Raw genomic sequence first — 20,504 nt, forward strand, 5'->3', positions numbered from 1 at the left:
CCCGCCAGTCCATCGGCGCCAGCGACCCAGCCCGCTAATTAATTGGCTATCGTCTGTGCCGCAGAGGTATCTAAATACTCACACGCTGTACTTAAGTCCAAGTACAAATCCTCGTCTCAGAACAGACTCTGGACCATCGCAAAGTATTTGCACTTCATTGCGTCCCACCTCTGTTGTTGACGACCCACTTCAGGGTTGTCCGTCATGTCGCGTTCCAAAGATTGCCGCGGGATAGGGGTGAGGTTTAATTACAAGGCTCCTCGGGCTGCGGCATACAGTATATCTAACGCTCGCTTTTAATCAGAAGGGGCTGCACTAAAGCTGTCATCGCACATTGCTTCCTGCCGCACGCCGCCCACGAAAGCTCCGCTTGCAGTTGGGACTTTCTCTAGCGTCGGTACTGCTCTAAAAGCGACAAAGTGCGCATGTGACGAATATTGCGATTGGAACATTAATCAAAAAATATGTCTCGACAAGTACCACCTTAATTACTAACAGTAAAATACAGGTGCGTAAATAGTAGACCAGTGGTAGATTGTGTTTATTAAAAACGAGGTGAGGTTTTATTCCTAAAATGTATAATTCAAATTATTATAAACCAATAATGCAGTTAAAAAAATGCAGATGCTCTAAAAGTTAAATGCAATTTAAATTGTAGATTGGAAAAAAACACTCATAAAATTCACCGTTTAGACTTTTAATTCTATGATTCTGTCATCTGCCACTAGAGGGAGCGTGTGGACCTCTAGCGGTACGAGTGCTACCACAATTTGAGAATCACCGTATTGTAGCACGGGTTCTCCAAGAGGGAAATACACTCGCTCATCTAGCTTTTTTTTTCTTTTTTTTTTTTGTATGATTTGCCAAATTCGCTAATTAAAGTGACCAACGGGCTAAATGGGCAACACTTTCTCACGGCCATGTTGAAAAAAAAAATGCCTGAACTCAAAAAGTTGGAAAAAGCACAAGGACTTTAGTTCCGCTTGAAAGTTGTGTATATTTTTGGATGATATTCACTCATCTTTTCACTTGAAGGACAGTTAAGAAAGTATATCTTAAAAATATTACCTTTAGACAGCGAGCCAATTATTTCTAAGCGCAATTATTTCCTACGGGGAAATTGTTGGATGAATCCAAAAAATTGAGAGCATGACCAGCATCCTTGATTATGTGCCGTGATGTCATTAGGCAAAGAAAGTATGAACGAGTGCCGGAGCAACAACTTGTCTTCTGCTAACCGATGACATTCCGCTATTATCCACCTGCCGCCCACGCACCCTCTGACATTAATGTCAGTCATGATAACAATAATGACGGTTATTATCCGCGTCACCTTTCAAAGGTTACAATTTTAGACACCGTCTATATATGCTTGCAATTATCGCGTAATGAAAAAAACTGAACGGAAGTGACACCCGTGAAGATGTTGTTGGGGATCGGAATGTTTTTCGACGGTAATCTAAAAATCTTAAAAAAAAAAAAAAACAAGAACCTTGAACGTCTTCTATAAGCCGCCGGGCCGCACGCGTGTTCAGACGCGGTCGTCCCGGTTCAGCGGCATTTCCAGCCCCGTTTGGCCTCCGAGGCCCCCTACAGGCCCCACGTCGACCTCCGTGATGGAGGGAGGGAAGGTCAGCCTGCCAACTCGGCTCATTTCTTTCTCTTGGCAGCACAACAGAGCGAGCGGAAGGCATAACGCTCGCATGTTGCGCTCGCTGCAAAGGAAGCGTTCCAGACGCTTGGACCTGTCGCGTCGACACGTGGGAATGAAAATGTGGGGGGTTTTTTTTGTTGTTTTTTTCAGGCCCTTCTACAAACTCATTAACGTTTCACCAGCCATTAGTGGCTCCTTAATGAGGACAATATGCACGCTAGTTTTTTTTGGGGTTCCCTGATGAATGTCCACGAGACGAGCGGCAACATTAAGTCTGGATGTGGCGCCGCATCCTAAACAGCGGTCATTGTCTTTATTATTTAATTGTTTTGTTTTCCACGGGTCAGCTCAACTCGCTCGTCCTCTGACGCTTTTCACTCTTCACCGACATCACCCGAGGCTGCTGCAAAAAGTTGTTTAAAAAAACAAAAAAACAAAGAAGTTTACGGGCGCTGGGAAAGCCTCTGGCTATTGATCCTCGTAGGGCCGGGTGCTGCGTTATTGCAGAGTTTCAGTTAAATACTGCTGCCGCTGCTAAAGGTTGTTCTTCTCCTTTTTTTGATTTTGCTGAGCGGCCGTTTTAGCTCATTACGCTGTGCCCTGGCTCGGATGAATATTAGATTATGTCCTCTTTCGTTAGCCGTGAGATGCTCTGATTGTCAGACGTTGCTAAAGTAGCGCTAAAAGTAGCCACACGCTGCGCTGAAGTCGAAGCACGGATACTTGTGGGGGGGGGGGAGGCTTAAGGTAAAGGACAAGAATCAACTCCTGTACTTAAAGAGTCACAAAGAACGCGGTCCCGCTTCAACAAAACAGCAGCGCTAGCAATACTAGCTAGAAGTGACGCTGCATACAAGCTTACGTTAGCCACGGCTGCTGCTAACGTAAATTATTCGTTTTGGAACATAAAGTTTATCAGTTTGAAGTTTAATTTTTTTGTGTGGGGGGAGGGGGTGCATAATCAATGAAAAAATGAAATTACGTGCGCACAAAAAATCAGTGCTTCAGAATTATTTTCTGTTACGCCCCCCTAGCAAGAAGAAAACATTCCCCCCCCCACCTCCCACTCTTTGCGGCAACTCTAAATAATCGCATTTTCGTTGCAAATCAAACCTACTCCGAAGAGTTAATACTCGCTGCGCACAATGGGCACAGAGAGCGCCACTGCCAACTAGTGGAGTGGAGGTGCAATTACACTTTATTGTAGTACGGCAGAAAAAAAGCTTGTTCCCCCGGTTCACACGTGCCCCCCTCAGCATCGCACCACCCACCTTGACGGGCCCCAACCCACTATTTGAGAAGCACTGCAGTACATAGTGCTGGTACTTAGAAGAAGAATTTTTTTCGAGCGCTCATGTTCTCCTTTGTTTGTCCGCGACTTAGATCAAGTGCGCAACAGCTACTTCATTGGCCTGGACGGCTCGTTGCGTCTGGCCTTGGCCAACGGCATGGAGGTGTCGCTGCACACGGAGCCGCACCTGCTGGCCGGCACGGTCCACCCCACCGTCAGCAAGCGCAACATCACGCTCGCTTTGGACAACGGCCTCAACCTGGTGGAGTGGAGGCAGAGGAAGGAGCAGGCTCGCGGCCAGGTCACCGTCTACGGACGTCGGCTACGGGTAAGAAACCGTTGCCTTGCTAAAATGGAACTCAGGTGTTCCAATCACATGGCATCTGTAAAGCTGGCACTTAGTGGAGTTGTGTTATGTGATCTTGTGCTCAGAATTTCTAATCAGGTATAAGGAAGGAAATCGTACTCGTTAAAGCTGACCTTGCTTGGAGTTTAACGCACATTTGTGTTACTCAAGAGGCACTTGAAATGCTGACAGAAGAGTGCGGACGGATTCCGAACGCAACCACATCCTCAGTTTGGAACTAAAATAAATGGTGCAGAATTAACAAACTGTAACCAAGTTAGCATCATTCTGTGTCGCTAAATACTAACGGTATCGATAGTAACTCAAAAAAGGTAACTGAAGCAAAGTAAAAGTCAGAAAAAAAAAAAAATCCTACTCAAACAGCTTAAACTCCATCACAAAAACCTGTCATTTCAACAGGGGTGTTTAGACTTTTTATATCTGCCGTATTTTGTAATGTGATAAGTAGCAAATGTTTTTTTTTCCCAACCCGCCAAGGAAAAGCAGTGCTTTATCTCAGTCACAAAACCAGAAATAACATATTGCCTTTTTTTTTTTTTTTCCTTTTTTCTTCTAATCCAAGACGCCCGGCACATTCTCCGGCAGGCGACAGTGTTAATGTGGAGGTGCCACTTTGTCTGTCATCGGCTGTTCATTTAATGGGCCCGTTGTCCCTGTGGAAGTGCAAGCGTCTAATGTATGTTACAGACAATGGCCCTCAGGGGTGAGATAGGGAAACGGGAGCAGCCTAATAGCCATGGAGCGGGCAGGGATGAGCAGAGCCGGAATCATTGAGCGACCTTGAGTGGCGTGTCAAGTGATATTACGTGGGTGGCTGGCTGGGCTGAGCGCGTGGAGAGGAGGCGGCGGGGTGAGCGGGGGGGGGAGGAGGCTGCTTCTGACTTCACACATCTTTCAAGTCCCAAAAAAGAAAATGACACGGGGAGAGATAAAGTATTTTGGATTTTGGGTGTCGCTTGGCATTTTGTTGTGGTCCTCAACTTGACCCTCATCATTTGGGCTCGCGCCCCGGCGGGATCGGTCGTAACGCTGCTGATTTATGGCGCCTCTGTTTGCTCTCACGGGGTTGACCAGTTTGTCCAATGTGTCGCGATGGCCGCACAACAGACGGTGATATGGACGCTGATGGTGGCGTGTTTATACTAAAAATAAAATTTGACACAGCCTGCAACACTACATTAAAAAGCGGTTGCGTCACCCACACACCCCCAATCGGTGTGTTTAATAAAGTAAAAAAAATAAAAATTCAGTTGCCCTTTTCTGTGTTTGATCCTCCAAGAAAAAGTTTTACATTAGCAAGACTCCTGGAATTTTTCTTTTTTTTTTTGGCCGTTTATATCCTAGAGCTTTCTTCCCCCAAAATTGCTTAACTCATTGACTGCCATTGACGGCTAAAGACGTTTTTTTTTTTTTTATGAGTTAATTAAAAAAATTATTCTGCACTTGAGTAACAAAACCCATCTAGCCATTTATTCATATATTCTGCCAGTTCAACCGTCCATCCGTGGCAAAACTGAATATTATTAAGTTTTTGTTTTTTTTTTAAACAGCATTCGTATTGCCAACTCATTAGCATTTAGCTTCATAGCCTGATTGCCTATCAAATATCGAAAATTGCATTCTCAAATCAGGACTTGACTAGCCAGGACAAAACAAATTAAAAAAAAAAAAGATCTTCGAATTGGATCTTCTAATATAAATTGCATTCAAATGATTTTGTTTTGGCGTTCCACTCGACTTACCTGGGCCTCCTCGCTCCATTTTCTGAACGATGTGATAGCAGACAGTTTTTGAAATGCGGCGTTGTAAACTGTCTTTTTGCAGCGTCCCGTCTTGATTCATGGCCGATTTCCTCCTGACTCGGTCCGGTTTGCAAAGAGATCCTCTGAGTGAGTCCCCCCACCGTCCCTGCGGACTCTTGAATCTGCGCCTGTAAGAGTTTTCCTTTCAGCCCGTTGAACCTTTGACAGAGCGCATTCTGACACCAGAACATTTTTGCGCTGCTTTTTTCCCTGCTTCCATTCCTATTAGTGCGAATGGTTTTAGACAGACGCCATTAACCTGGACGAAAAGCTTTTTTTTTTTTTTTTTTTAAATCACCTTGGGATTACCGGTGAGTTCTGTAAGGACAAAATCAATACGCGTCTTTTAAGTTTCGTCTGCTTGGAGTTGTCGCACGACATCGACTCGCTTTGCTTTGAGGGGGAAAATGGTTGTTTTTGTGTTGTTGTCGCTGCGGCGCGATAGGAAAAGTGAAAAACGACTTTTCCAACTGCAAATCGGCTCAGTTGTCGCTTGTGCTTACATCACAACAATTTCATCACTTTGGCGAGCGCGTTGTAAGCCAAATTGTGTTTTTATTATTTCTCATTTCAAGGCGGATAAAGTGGCCGACCTGGCAAATTCTCTTGCTTTCTCAGCGTTATATGGAAGCTTCTCAATTAGCTCTCGGTGACGGTAATTACCGCTGGCGTAATTGTCCCTTCACCGATGAGAGACCTTGGCACGCTTTTATCAGCGGGAGATTGAAATGACAAGTAGGAAACACACACCGTTCGAAACGGCGCATCCTGATCTTTTGTACGTGACTTGAAAGAGGCCCGAAATCCTCATTGATATTTTTCAAGTTGACACCTCAAGCAAAACTGTGCATTGCATTTTCATCAAAGCGAAGTTTAATAAAAGGCAAAAGCACCTCCTCCGCCTCCTCCTGCGAGCGAAGTCAAAATTATTTGAAAGTATGGCCGCTGTGGAGATATGTTTTGACTCTATGAGACGTTTTTCGGAATCTGGCGTTCACATTTAAAGATCTTGTGTGACGTAAACTCGTCCAGTGTCATTTTTCTATTTGGAATAACTTGCAGGGCAAACAGGCACTTAGTCATAAAGATTTCTTGAGCTTAACGTTGGTTTGCTGTTCAGCAGTTTTATGCCACCCTTGAATGGTCATTTTTATGCACTGAAAAATAAATCAGTTTGTGGATATTTGGTTGTTTGCTTCAAACCTTTTGTTGTTGGGTTCGGATGGTGGTTCTTTTATACACGCTTTTGGAAATCTATTATGAAAAATTTAATATATTAAAATCTTTTGTCCGTATTTAAAATTTCCTTTTTGCCATCCACCATCTTAGGAAGTGAGTAAAAATTGAAATTGAAATGTCTAAAATTTGAATGACAGAAGTCAATGAATCAATGATGTCTTTAACTTTTTTTTTTGTTTTTTTTTCAGCGTAGTACGGCTCTCCCCAAACTTTTTGGGCCTCGGTTTCACGTTAAGTCATTTCAGCTGACTGGAACAGAATTTAATCAAAACCAATTCAAATGGTGTAATGAATGGAAATCCTGCTCGCTTTTCGCTACAACGAACCGACCAATCGCTCTCATTTATAATGTACGCCGCTGGACCTGTGCTCCAAAAATGTTGCATTTTTCCGAATCCCAAACCGCAAAGCATTGGTGTGAAAAGGCCCTCAGAAGCACGACTCACTTGCTGCATCTCACTTGGTCTTGTTGGCTGTCATCTTCCCCTCGGACAAAAGCCGTTTGACTCCCTGCCAACCTCAACATGACCTTAAGGATTACATTCTGTCTTTCCAAATCCCACGAAAGCCCAAAAACCGCCTTGTCCAGCTTCGTGCCAGTTTACCAAAACGAGAGTAATCAGCACCTGGCACTTGTTTGCCCGCATGTAGTCAGAATGGATTTAATGATCATTGCCGCCGTAATGAGCTCTGCACGATTTGGAACGCTCCCACTCCCATTTTGCAGTTTTTTTTTTACCCACAAACAAATAAATGAGTTTATTGAAAAAAATATAATCAGCACAGTGGCTTGTTCTGTAGACGTTCCCGGTTGACCTCTCTTTGTTCCTCCACAGGTTCACAACAGGAACTTGTTGTCTCTCGACTTTGATCGAATCACCAGGACAGAAAAGGTCTACGACGACCACCGGAAGTTTACGCTGCGGATCCACTACGACCACGCCGGGCGGCCGACGCTCTGGGCCCCGAGCAGCCGCCTGAACGGAGTCAACGTGACCTATTCGCCCGGGGGTCACGTGGCGGGCATCCAGAGAGGCACCATGTCGGTCCGCATGGAATACGACCACAAAGGCAGAATCAACTCCAAGATCTTTGCCGATGGTAAATCGTGGAGCTACACGTACCTGGAGAAGGTAAGAATCGGTGGTGCCATCGATCAAGAAGTCGTCATTTGATATTTCGTATACTTTTTTCAGATTATCCGTCCCCAGCAATTAATGTGCTGCATTGCGAAACGTCTAATTAAAAGCTGTCGCCGCACGTGGTCGTTTCGCTTTTGTTGCCGTCGTCTGACAGAAAAAGTTCAACCCAGAATAGCCGGGATGAGTGACAAAGGGTAACGTCACTTTTTATTCTCGATTGTTGGCAGGGAAAGGTGAGAAGCTGCGGTTCTTTGCAGCCTAGACAAGGCGACGTGTTAATGGGAGCCACCTTGATACGACTCACTTTTCCGGCTGCCGTTGAAAAGTGTTGAAATGCCAGGATCTTGCTGTGACAACCTCAGAACACGTTTTAAATACCAAGACACAAAAGCATCACGTCGGGAGTGAAATGGAAAATTACAGAGCACTCAAGGGAAGTTTCAACCCCTTTTAATCGAGCGGAACAACGATTCTCGGGACAGGATTTTCGTTTCCGTTTACAAACTATACTTCAGTTTGCTATGTTTGTGACATTTTTCACTTCTTTCAGTCTTGGTGTTTCTGATCTTGCCTCACAGTTTGGTTTGGCAACATCTACCATATGTATTGTTCTTTCGATTAGCGAATGAATGAAAAGCCCTATTATGGCTAATAGTTTTCGATTAGTTGTGAGTCGTAGTCAACTGACATTTATTCACATTTGGGCAAAGTCTGTTTCCTCTCCCGAAGTGCGTGTGACTTGACATGAAAAACTTAGCAGCCAGCTTACTGATGATTGGCTGCTACCCACTGCAAAGGGAACCAATCAGATGGTACTGTGGGCGGGCCAACCTGCTTCTGCATGCAGGGCCACCAGCACAGCAGAGAGTCAAGTCAAGTCAAGTCAATTTTATTTGTATAGCCCTTAATCACAGACAGTCTCAAAGGGCTTTACATAGCCACAATCGACATCCCCGATCTTAACCCCCAGGAGGGCAAGGAAAAACTCACAAAACCTCATTAGGGGAAAAGTGAGAAACCTTGAGAAGGGACCACAGATGGGGGAATCCCCCTTCCAGGATGACCAGGCTGCAATGGATGCCAACTGGGCAACATTTGATACATACAATGATGCTATGCAATGATAGATGAGATAATATAAGAGTCAATTGAATGAAGTGCTGCAGGAAGATGACTTCAGTGGAGTGGGTCCTCATCCAGGGCCGTAATATCCATGGCAGCATATCCGAAGATGAGCCTTCAGAGAGAGAGAGAGAGAAGTGTATTGCAGCGAGCCAAAATAAACCAGCGTTTAATTTATCGGCCTTGAAAATTAAAAAAAGAGGCAGATGCCGATAATCGGCAAAATGCCAAATATCTGCCCCGATAATCATCACGGGCAATAATCGGTCTATCTCTAGTCCTAACCTCCATCCTGATGCTGTGATCGTGTCTCTGAACTGTAAATATGTTCTCTTGCAGTCCATGGTGCTGCTGCTCTACAGCCAGAGACAGTACATCTTTGAATTCGACAAGAACGACCGCCTGTGGTCGGTGACCATGCCCAACGTGGCCCGTCAGACGCTGGAGACGGCGCTCTCGGTGGGCTACTACCGAAACACGTACCGGCCTCCCGAGGGGAACGCCTCGGTGCTGCAGGACTACAGCGAGGAGGGCCGGCTGCTGCAGACCACCTACCTGGGCACGGGTCGCCGGATCATCTACAAGTACGGCAAGCTGTCCAAGCTGCTTGAGATTCTCTACGACACCACCCGCATCGGCTTCTCCTACGACGAAGTGGCCGGCATGCTCAAGACGGTCAACCTGCAGAGCGAGGGCTTCACCTGCACCATCCGCTACCGCCAGATCGGCCCGCTGATAGACCGGCAGATTTTCCGATTCAGCGAGGAAGGCATGGTCAATGCCAGATTCGACTACGTCTACGACAACAGCTTCCGCGTCACCAGCATGCAGGCGGTGATCAACGAAACGCCGCTGCCCATCGACCTGTACCGCTACGACGACGTGTCCGGCAAGGCGGAGCAGTTTGGAAAATTTGGCGTCATCTACTACGACATCAACCAGATCATCACCACGGCAGTCATGACGCACACCAAACACTTTGACGCCTACGGGCGCGTCAAGGAGGTGCAGTACGAAATCTTCCGCTCGCTCATGTACTGGATGATGGTGCAGTATGACAACATGGGCCGCGTGGTCGCCAAGGAGCTGAAGGTGGGCCCCTACGCCAACACCACGCGCTACACGTACGAGTACGACTTGGACGGCCAGCTCCAGGTGGTGTCCATCAACGACAAGCCTCTGTGGCGCTACAGCTACGACCTCAACGGCAACCTGCACCTGCTCAGCCCGGGCAACAGCGCTCGCCTCACGCCGTTACGCTACGATATCCGGGACCGCATCACCCGCTTGGGGGATGTCCAGTACAGGATGGACGAGGACGGTTTCCTGCGCCAGCGAGGCAATGACTACTTTGAATACAACTCGGCCGGACTTCTGGTGAAGGTGTACAACAAAGCGAGCGGCTGGAATATCCGCTACCGCTACGACGGCCTGGGCCGGAGGGTGTCCAGCCGGAGCAGCGTGGGCCACCACCTGCAGTTCTTCTACGCAGATCTGTCCAGCCCGACCCGGGTCACCCACATGTACAACCACACCAGCTCCGAGATCACGTCGCTGTACTACGACCTGCAGGGCCACCTGTTCGCCATGGAGCTGAGCAGCGGCGACGAGTTCTACGTAGCCTGCGACAACATCGGCACGCCTCTGGCCGTGTTCAGCGGCTCGGGCCACATGATCAAGCAGGTGCTCCACACGGCGTTCGGCGAGGTCTACCTGGACACCAACCCCGGCTTCCAGGTCATCATCGGCTACCAAGGCGGGCTGTACGAGCCCCTCAGCAGGCTGGTGCACATGGGCCGCAGGGACTACGACGTCCTCGCCGGGCGCTGGACCACGCCCGACCACGACGTCTGGAAACGTCTCAACAGCGGCCACATTGTGCCGTTCAACCTGTACATGTTCAAAAACAACAACCCGCTCAGCAACAATGAGGAGATCAAGTGCTACATGACGGGTAAGTCGCACGTTTGCATTCGAAAAATGGACGCACCAGATGTCACCAAAATTAGATAAAGTGAGTTCAGCGCTTCTGAAAAAATGGGGGGCGGGCCCCCTGCGGGGGGGGGGGGGGGCGGTGCGATGCTGATCGGCCCACGTGTGACCCTGTGGAACATGCTTTTTTTTTTCGGCCATACTACAATAAAATGTAATTGCACCTCCACTCCAGTAGTTGGCAGTGGCGCTCTCCTTGACCAGAGTCATAACTCTACGGTGTAGGTTTGTTTTGCAACGATAACGCTGTTATTTATAGTTGCGGCAGAGAGTGAGTGGTGGGGTGTGGCGCAAATTTTTTTCTTCTTGCTATGGGGGGCTTAACAGAAAAGATTTGAGAAGCACTACCTCAGTTCAACCTATTTGCTTGGCACCAACATAGTGCCAAGAGAGTTTTTTATGTGCCAAACTGTGGACATGTGGCGACTCACTTTTTACTGAAAACAAAAGAAAAAAAAAATCCTCGCTCCGCCAGTACGCAACAAGCCAAGCCATGTCTCGTAAAGTCACACGCATTCACCGTCACAGATTCTGATATTAGGCAGAAAGCTTTAACATACAAAAAAAAAAAGTCAATGGTCGCTACTTCACGGATTTCATCTGTCCTGAGGGGATTGCTGTAAACAAACTTGCCACGGCCTCAGTTCAATCCTCCAAGAACATTTTTATGCGAAACATTTCGATGAGCGTATAAATATCAGCATAAGGCGCGAGCAACCTCAACCTACAGTCGCTGCTGGTGTCCACGGGGTGGGTGTATGTAGCGGAATATAAATAGCAATGCCGGCAGATGTTAGGTGAGTCCCACCCGGGCGATCAATAATGCATATAACTTTTTTTATGGTGCTAAAATTACACATGTCAAGGGGGAAGAGAGAGGCACATTTCTCCCCCCCGCTCTTCGTGCGAGTCTTGCTGCTCGCGCCGCACCGAGTGACACTCACTTCAGGGTGACAGGGAGCCTCAGAACACCCCGCAATTTGCATTCCCATACAAACGTCTGCCCTGGAAATCACAGCGACTGCCGAATTCGGGTGAATTGTTGTTATCTGCCGCCGCCTCACCTGAGGACTTGATTTTTCACGCGGCCAATCACAAGTCAGAGATCAAGCATTTAAGGTCACGGAGAGACAAAAAGGCCGCACGGAGAATTCCCTTGTCTTATTTACACGTTCCCCCGCATATGGCGGCTTGTTTGCCCGAGGAAATGTGCCGCACTGATGACAATTGGCAGGCTCGGATGCTAATCGGCACATTAAACGGCACCAAATTGTACCTGTAAATGTCACTTTGGAGCTGTTGGATGCCACTTTGGGTTTTGAAATGTCCCCACTAGCGACACGTGCGGCTGCATCAAGCTCAATTTGTTGTGGCGCCAAAGATTATTTGGTCGGGTTGTTTGTTTGGAGCACCACTTTTTTTTTTTTATGCTGTAAGAAGTAATGAAAAGAGAAATAATGCTTCCTTGATCTAATCTTTATTTAAGTGAACATGATTCTTGACAGCCATGAATGAGGAAAACAAACTATTGTTAATCGTAAAATGACCCTGGAGGGTTTTTCGTTCCTTAACGGGAAAATATGATGCCAAATTGACTTTTTCATGGCTAGAATAAAAATATAAGACTTCTCCCCCAAAGCCCTGCCGCAAAAATAGCGGAAATAAAAAACCCACAAGTAATCGACGACAGCCTTAAAATTGTTTATAGTAAGTAGAAGTTGGAAAAATAAAAATGCAATAACTTGTGATTTTGCTCCCATTTTTCATGAGCGGAACACAAAAGATCAAAGACTTTCTATGTTTTTTCTGCGGCGTTCTCTGAAATAGTCGTCGATCTGAATGCATGTTCGTGAGCGCTTTTGTTTTGCTGTATTGGGGGCAAGGTTATTATGAATGAAACATGGAGCGCAGTAATCATTTCAAACTTAAATTAAAACATTAGCCTTAAAAATAAAAAACTTGAATCTGATTTCATTCATCTTTGCCGACATACAAAAAACCTTAAGCGGTTTTTCACAAACAGTTGTGTGACGCCAATTACTACTTTCTTTTTATCCAGGCCACCTACTTTTAGCACTGCAAATAGGTGAGTTTTTAAGCAAAAAAAAAAAAATGTGGACAAGAAAGAGACAGACGAGTGAATTTGCGAGCAGACCTTGCCTATGCAGCGGATTAACGTACAGACGTGCAGTTTATGTACTCAAAGGGAACAATTGCGAGATCACTTCATAGCTTCACAGCTTTGTGCCAGCGAGGAGGCAAAACGCTCCGAAAAGCCACGCAGAGAACAGGTGGCAGCAAAATTCATTTCTTGAAACAGTCGCCAAGTTCGCTCGTCGCAACACGTCACTCGAGTCGGATTCTCGCGGTTGCCTCAGACAAACAACAAACGTCTCGGTTGCCCATCACAAATAACAAGGAATCCGTGATCTCGTGTAGAAAACAACAAAGGGAATATTTTTTTTTTTTTTCCAGCTTGGCTTCGTTTGGATGCTAAGCAGACGTGTTGATATACAGCAGCGGAGGGAGCGCCTGAGCGCTGATGGATGGCACTGGCATTTCCGTCCATTTCATTAAATTACCAAGGTCCGCTCAAACAAATTCTTATTTAGAAAAAAAGAAGGGGGGAGAGGGGAAAAAAAGCCATTTGTCAGGTGCTGTCAAGCGTAGGTGGTAAAAGCACTCACACGCTGTTTAAAAAGGAGTTTGCAAAACCTGCCAGCGAGATTTTACTAATTCACCACTGTCAGGTTATACTTACAGTTTCAATAAAATTGACGAAAAAATATGTTTTTTTAAATTACAAACGCCTTAGTTTCTGTCGACTGAAAATGACATCACAGTTGCTTTGGGCTCAGGTAATGACCAATCACGGCTCACCTGATTTCTGAAGCTGAGCCATGATTGGTCGTGAGGAACAATACAAACTAAGCTAACAAAATATGCTAAATTAGCAAATGCTAACAACTGAAAAACACCTTATACGTGTGGGGTAATTTTTTCAGACTAAATGAATCAATTTTTTTTTTCATAAATTGAATATTTATTATAAACTTCAAGATGGATCAACACATTGACCACAATTTTTGGGAGATGGTCAAACACTTCAATACGTCCACACATGCGGAGTATCTCACGTCATCGTCGCTAACGCTAGCCCCGGTTTTTTTTTTTCTTCTCAATCCATAAATTCCGTCTCTCATTTTACGTCCAGTGATCGTCCACGTAGGTTGAAAATAAATAAAGCATCGGAAATAAAACGTAATGAGTTGTTAGAAAATAAATATTCACATACAAATAACTAGACAGTATTCGTACTTGGTCACCTCTCGCCGCCGGGCCGTGCCAATTTCTGCCTAACTTGCGATGTCCATAAATGGCGGAACATGGTGGGAGGATGCTCGTTGCACGTCGAACCAAGCGGCGGGTGGGCCGGCTGCTATTTGAAGCGTCACATTATGGTGCCAACCCCAGATGTCTCCCGCATCTCATTAGAATACAAAATATTCCCCAAGTCTCAGATGCTCACAAATGACACCATATTACGCTATATAATTATCTAACTCGGGCGTCCTTTTCCGTCGGCAATGCGCACCGCCGAGTGGCACCTGCGGGACGGGACGTGAGTCAGCGCAGACGTCTGGAGGATTTATTGCAACTTGTCCGCTTTGACAAACAAATGCAGCGCCAGACCGAGACCGATAGAACGGAGGCGTTTAAAAGAAACATGTTTTGCGTTTTCTTCGCAATTCCAAACGGTTCCCAAGTGTCTGCGACGTGCGCCATGAAAATGCCCCGAGGATTAAGAATCACAGCACACTTCCCAAACGTGCGACATGAGACGACGTCAGGTGCGCTATGGGAAACGATGATCACGTTTCACTTAATTTGGCCGACAATGAGTATTTATTTATTACAAATAACATGTTTGTGTTTATCTGTCGGGTGCAGCAAAATGTAGTGAGAAGGTAAAATGAAATGTGACTTCAGAAGATTTAAGAAAGTGGATTAAAAAAATTGTGTGTGGCTCTAGGTCAGGGGTCTTCAATCCTGTTCCTCAAGTTTTGCTGTCCTGTCTATTTTTCATCTTTCCCTTCTGCAACACACCTCATTCAAATCGTAATCCAGCTTCTGACGAGCTTTTTGATTATCTGATCATTTGAATCAGATGTGTTGAAGAGATGAAAAACAGGCCGGACCGTGGCGCACAGGGAACAGGATTGAAGATCTTTGTGCTAGTTTGTTCCACATGCCCTGGACAAGAATCTGAATCAGCAAAGCGTTATGGTCATTGTACAACAAGGTGCAAAGAGATCGAACAGACAACGTTGACGAGAAATAGAAAAAATAAATTAGTGAGGGGTATCGGTACTTGGTATCGGTATCAGCGAGTATCGAAGAGTAAATCCTCATACTGGTATCAGTCTGAAAAAGTGTTATGAAAGCTCCCAAATAAAAATCCAATTTAATTTTGGAGTCTTATTCTGTTCTCTGTTGCCTTTCCTCGCAGATGTGAACAGCTGGCTGGTGACGTTCGGCTTCCAGCTCTACAACGTCATCCCGGGCTATCGCAAGCCCAGCACGGACACGGTGGAGCCGTCCTACGAGCTGGTCCGCACGCAGATCAAGACGCAGGAGTGGGACAGCACCAAGGTGAGCCCTCGGCCCAGCTCCCGTCTCGAGGTCGTTAGCCAGCGAGACGCGCTCCGTCGCCCGCAATCCCGGAGGAGGCGGCGGCTATCAGGGCCCGCAAACACGGCCCAGTGAGCCGCGTCGTGGCCTCTTGTCCTCATCTTGGGGATGGGGGTCAGGCTAAACAGCCCTTGTAATTGTCCTGCCATTAGGGAAATTCACTCTCCATTCCCTCCACCACCGGCCATTGATTTCATCTCAAGTCTTACACCCTCGCCCAAGGTCTGCGAATTAGCGGGCACGCTCCGATTGCCGCGCTTTAGCCAAGTCGCCCCCGCCCCCGATCGCCTGAATTATTGAGGAGGCCACTGTTGTCGCGCGGGCTTGGGTTACAGCGAGACGAGCCAACGCCGCCCGTCACGTCGGTGTCGGCAGACACTCTGGCTGCCACCTCGGCTCGCTGTCATCCATTAGTGAACTGCGATCTGACGGCGCGGCGGCGGCGTTTGGAAATGCCGGTTTAGGAAAGCTCGATTTGGATGCAGTTGATTAATCGTTGGATTGGATTAGGATCGCAAAAGAAGATCCACATATTTTTTGCACTTTAAAATAATCAAAAATAACAAATGACTAAAAATTAAGAGAGCAAAGGTTTTTTTATTATTTTTTTAGGCCATTTGAAAGAAAGAAATTCAGGTAACCCAATTAAACGGTCGATTAATTGGGCCAATTATGTTGGCCAACAAATTTAACTTTTCTAGATATTTAATTTTTTTACGCTGAATATTCTTCTGTGTCTTATTTCTAGTTCTATTTATACATGAAGGGTTACGTAACGTGATTTTTTTTTTTTTTTTTTTTCCGTCATGGCAATAAATCACAATGCATGCAAATCCGTTTCCTCGGTCAAATTTCAAGCAAGAAATAAACCCAACCTGATGCGCTGGAAGGGAATCCCACTTTTTTTTTTTTGTGTGTGTGTGCAAAGATTGCCGACACAGTTTTGTGCTCTTGCTCGTTGCGTGAACCTCACCCAAGGTGCCAATCTACAAAGCGGCAAAGCCAACCGAGTTATTGAATCCAAAAGACATTTGCATTTCAAATATTTCCAGGGGAGATATGTCGAGAAAAGTCGTCGTCGTCGTAGATGAGACGGAATAAATAAAAACGCACCCCCCCCCCGCCCTCCCGCATTTGAAAGGCATTGCCAGTCTGTTGTCGCCACCTCACAAGTCATCTTTTAATCAACACTTTCAAAAGAAAGGAAAAAGAAATCATGGAGTTTTGTTTCCTCCACGATGGGGAATTTGATGCTTTCCAGGTTATAACGTCGTCTTTTTGGGGGGGGGGGCTTATATTTACGTCAATGTTAATTTTTGCTTCGCTTGAAATCTAGCCGAAGCTTTTTGGGATTTTCTCAAACGGAAGCTCTCACTTTGGGGGTCGTTACACGGACACATTATATCCAACTAATTAATAAATCTCTGTCATGATTATTTTCCGCCAAAACTGCAGCAATGTGTTTAATGGAGTCTCTTTCATTTGATGGGAAAACTCGGATCTGGTTTCGTTTACTTTTGCTCCGCTGGCCATGCATGAAAAATGTCTGTTGAGGGTCCGGACAGATGAGGTCCCGTGCCGTGCGAGGCTCGCATTTTGGGTCACGCCTTGGGCCGGATTTGCACCCCCATGCTGTGCGGATGACGGTACGCTCTGGGGGGTACGCCGCGGGGCGGCGGAGGAGGCGCAGGGGAGGGGGCATTTCCCCCGTCTGCTCGTGGGATGGATGACCCCGTCTCATTGATAGCACACGATGCAAATACGGAGCGACGGGGTAGATCAGGCATGTTACCGCCGCTTGCCTACTCGTCCTCACATCAAAGCCCGCCCGGCCTGGACCACCCTGAGCCCCCCCAAGCTACCATTGCAGCTGACTCAATTCGTTGACAAAAACAAAAATTAGCATACTACTCGCATTGTGAATCCTGCCCGGCAACACGAGCTAGCTGAATGCTGATTGGATAAAAACTCTCACCTCAAAATATAACACTAGGATATAATATGACATCAATGTGAAGGATATGATATTTTTTTTCTTGATTATGTTCGGCCATGAAGGCCTTGACCGCTTTTGCCGTTTTTGCTCTCCAGTCGCTGCTTGGCGTTCAGTGCGAAGTCCAGAGGCAGCTGAAGGCCTTCGTGAAGTTGGAACGGTTCGGCCAGATCTACGACGCCAAAAGCGCCGGCTGCCCCCAAACCGAGGCCAAGACGGCGTTTGCCACGGTGGGCTCCATCTTCGGCAAGGGCGTCAAGTTCGCCATCCGCGACGGCCGCATCAGCACGGACATCATCAGCCTGGCCAACGAGGACGGGCGGCGCATGGCGGCCGTGCTGAACGACGCCTTCTACCTGGAAGCGCTGCGCTACACCGTGGCCGGCGTGGACACGCACCATTTTGTCAAGCTGGGCTCGGTGGAGGGCGACCTGGGCCTCATCGGCATGGCGGTGGGCCGGCGCACGTTGGAGAACGGCGTCAACGTGACGGTGTCCCAGGTGAACGCCGTGCTCAACGGCCGCACCCGCCGCATCACCGACATCCAGCTACAGTACGGCGCGCTCAGCCTCAACACGCGCTACGGCAGCAGCGTGGACGAGGAGAAGGCGCGCGTGTTGGAGGCGGCGCGGCAGCGCGCCGTGGCGCAGGCGTGGGCCCGCGAGCGCCAGAGACTACGCGACGGCGAGGAGGGCTCGCGCACCTGGACCGAGGGCGAGAAGCAGCAGCTGCTGGGCTCGGGGAAGGTGCAGGGCTACGACGGCTTTTACGTGGTGTCGGCCGAGCAGTACCCCGAGCTGGCCGACAGCGTCAACAACGTCCACTTCATGAGACAGAGCGAAATGGGCCGCAGGTGACATGAACGCGCTGCGTGGCCCGACGGACTCTCACGGGGGACAGTGGACCTCTTGCCAAAGACACTTCGGTACGCCGCCAATTTGTTTGTTTGTGTGTGCAGCTTGGTTTTGAATAGAAAATGTTAACAAAAAAAAAAAAAAAACGACAAAAACAATGGGTTGCACTGAATACGTGTGATCATTCTTTCCATTTTTAATGGGTCATCGGAAATCAAAACATGAAAAAGCCGACTGATTATTGTGGTGTATTTTGTTTTTTTACCCACAAAAAAAAAAATCATTTTCATAATTTTAGACTCAAATTGAAAATTCATCTTTGAAATTTGATTTGATTTCAATTCGGGCTGTCTCTTTCAAATATTTGTGAATTGATTCTTCCATTGATTAATACGCTAGAGGGGTTGATTCAGTGATTGAGTTCCTGTTTCTGTCATTGTTTTCCAAAGTAAAAGCAGACGCTTGCAAATGTCCTACATTTTGATTAAACACAAAATCTGTCTGCTTTTGCAAAGGGATCGAGAAATCCGAAAATTCTTTGTGTTGACGGGCTAAAATCCAAGCACGTGTACAATCTTTAGTAAAACAAAGGCTCAGAATGATTAAACGATTAATAAAATGGTCGTCAATTTATTTGATAATCGATTAGTTGTCGATTAATCGATTCATTTTGACAACTCTAATTTGAATTAATTGAACACAATGACGGTAAAAACCATCAAAACTCTATAAAAAGGCCTCATAACTGCGCCACGTGCATCAACTGCAGCAGTTCAGAGTCAATATTTATGAGAAATCATGAAATAAAATACACCATACTCACCAGAGATTGCAATTTTTAAATGTGTTCATGCTACAGACGTGTTCTGCGGCAGCAATTTTATTGTGGCTCCGATTGGTTAAATTGCTGATGATGCAATTCTGAAGAGTAGAAAAAAGATTAGGAAAAAAAATAAATAAAAAATCAAGACATCCTTTATACATCGTGTACTCGTCAACACTACAAAATGGGGACTACGGCTGAGGAGTCACTATTTATCAAACATGAAAATCAAATCCCGTTTTTCAACCTTGAACTTTTTCCTTTTCATCTAAAATAGAAATATAAACAAAAGGTGTTTTTTCATGCGCGTGTGTTAGCTTTTAATTGTTGGATTTTCGATAACGGTAAGAATGAATGATAGGCGGATTGCATCGTTCGAGTGCCCTTCACCTTTTCCCGACATTCTTGAACAGTCTTTGCCCTCCAAGTGCGACTGGTTGAGGATGAAAACCACATTTTTTTCTGACTTTGCCTCCTCGTACCGGCGGGCCCTTGGAAGCCGTTCGTCGGCTCAGATTGTTTTGCCTCAGCCTCGCCCCGTTCTGCCTTTTTCCTCAGCCAAGGAGATTCCCTCTCTTTTAATCACCTCTTGACTTTCTTTTTATTTTTTTATTTGTTTTTTATGACTTGAAACTTGTCGCGCCTCGTAACGAGAGATGTGTTGCCGGGCGAGGAGGCTCGTCAGTGTTTTCCTTGTGGACTGCTGAATGGTCAAAAGTGCTAAAAAAAAAAAAAACTAATTTAAGGGATTTGCCAGCACTTTTTTTTTTTAAATTGTGTGTTTTACTTTTAAAAAGAAAAAGTGCTCCTCTTTCATTTTCACTAGTTACACACAACCAACACACAGGATCACTTCCTGTTCTCATTTTTTTTTTCAGGGTCGGGAAAAGAAATAACAGGTGTGACCTTTTCCAACGCGTGTCCCTTTTAACGTCCATTACGATGAAAAGCGGGCCAGGTGTGTTTTTACCCCGTAAACGGCGACAGTATTCCCCGTGTGTGCTGCTTTCGCATTGCCGACAGGATGAAAGAGATGCTATGCGGACAAAAGTAATGAGACAACGAGGACAATTTGAAAATGTCACCACGTGACTTGACTGCACTCCTCTTGAACTGTCCATCAAAAGCGTCGTGAGTCGTCTTTGTGTCGGATTTCTTTCTTTGTGTCATTTTGATTTGTTTGTTCAACGATGGCTGCACTGAGAACTGTTTTTATCCCGCGAAAAGTTCCAGACTCATTTTGTTTGAGTTTTTTTGACACTGTCTTTCTTTCTTTCTTTTTTTTTTTTTCCCGGACTGTGTAAATACGAAGATGAGTCCAGCAGCGCGCTGTAATTGGAAAAACATGCAAACTGTAGATACCGCTTAGAGCTACATCCTGTGTAGTCTTATGAAGGTAGAACGAGTAAAAAAAAATAAAAATAAAGGGAATATTTTGTGTTTATCTTCTTGTGTGTTGTGTTCTGTCAAATATTGGCCTCATTGAGGTTCCTTTTTTTTTTTTTTTTTTTTAACATAGTCATAGAATTATTC

The 20,504-nt window shown here is 46.1% G+C and overlaps 1 protein-coding gene across 11 annotated transcripts in view; it reads left to right on the forward strand.

The window, feature by feature from the left end:
* tenm4 (teneurin transmembrane protein 4) overlaps positions 1–20,415 on the forward strand; it is a 152,224-nt gene extending 131,809 nt beyond the window's left edge. For all 11 annotated transcript variants that reach the window (XM_088301570.1, XM_088301569.1, XM_088301571.1 and 8 more), the window contains 5 exons: positions 3,038–3,273; positions 7,190–7,486; positions 8,957–10,571; positions 15,120–15,262; positions 17,393–20,415. In XM_088301570.1, the coding sequence (XP_088157696.1) occupies positions 3,038–3,273; positions 7,190–7,486; positions 8,957–10,571; positions 15,120–15,262; positions 17,393–18,151 (3,050 nt within the window). In that variant the 3' untranslated portion in view covers positions 18,152–20,415. The remainder of the gene's footprint in view (positions 1–3,037; positions 3,274–7,189; positions 7,487–8,956; positions 10,572–15,119; positions 15,263–17,392) is intronic.
* Positions 20,416–20,504: the final 89 nt, after the last annotated feature.

This window comes from Idiotropiscis lumnitzeri, chromosome 7, assembly GCF_059441095.1.
Source record: "Idiotropiscis lumnitzeri isolate Australia: NSW breed Sydney's pygmy pipehorse chromosome 7, RoL_Ilum_1.0, whole genome shotgun sequence".
NCBI classification, from domain to species: Eukaryota; Metazoa; Chordata; class Actinopteri; order Syngnathiformes; family Syngnathidae; genus Idiotropiscis; species Idiotropiscis lumnitzeri.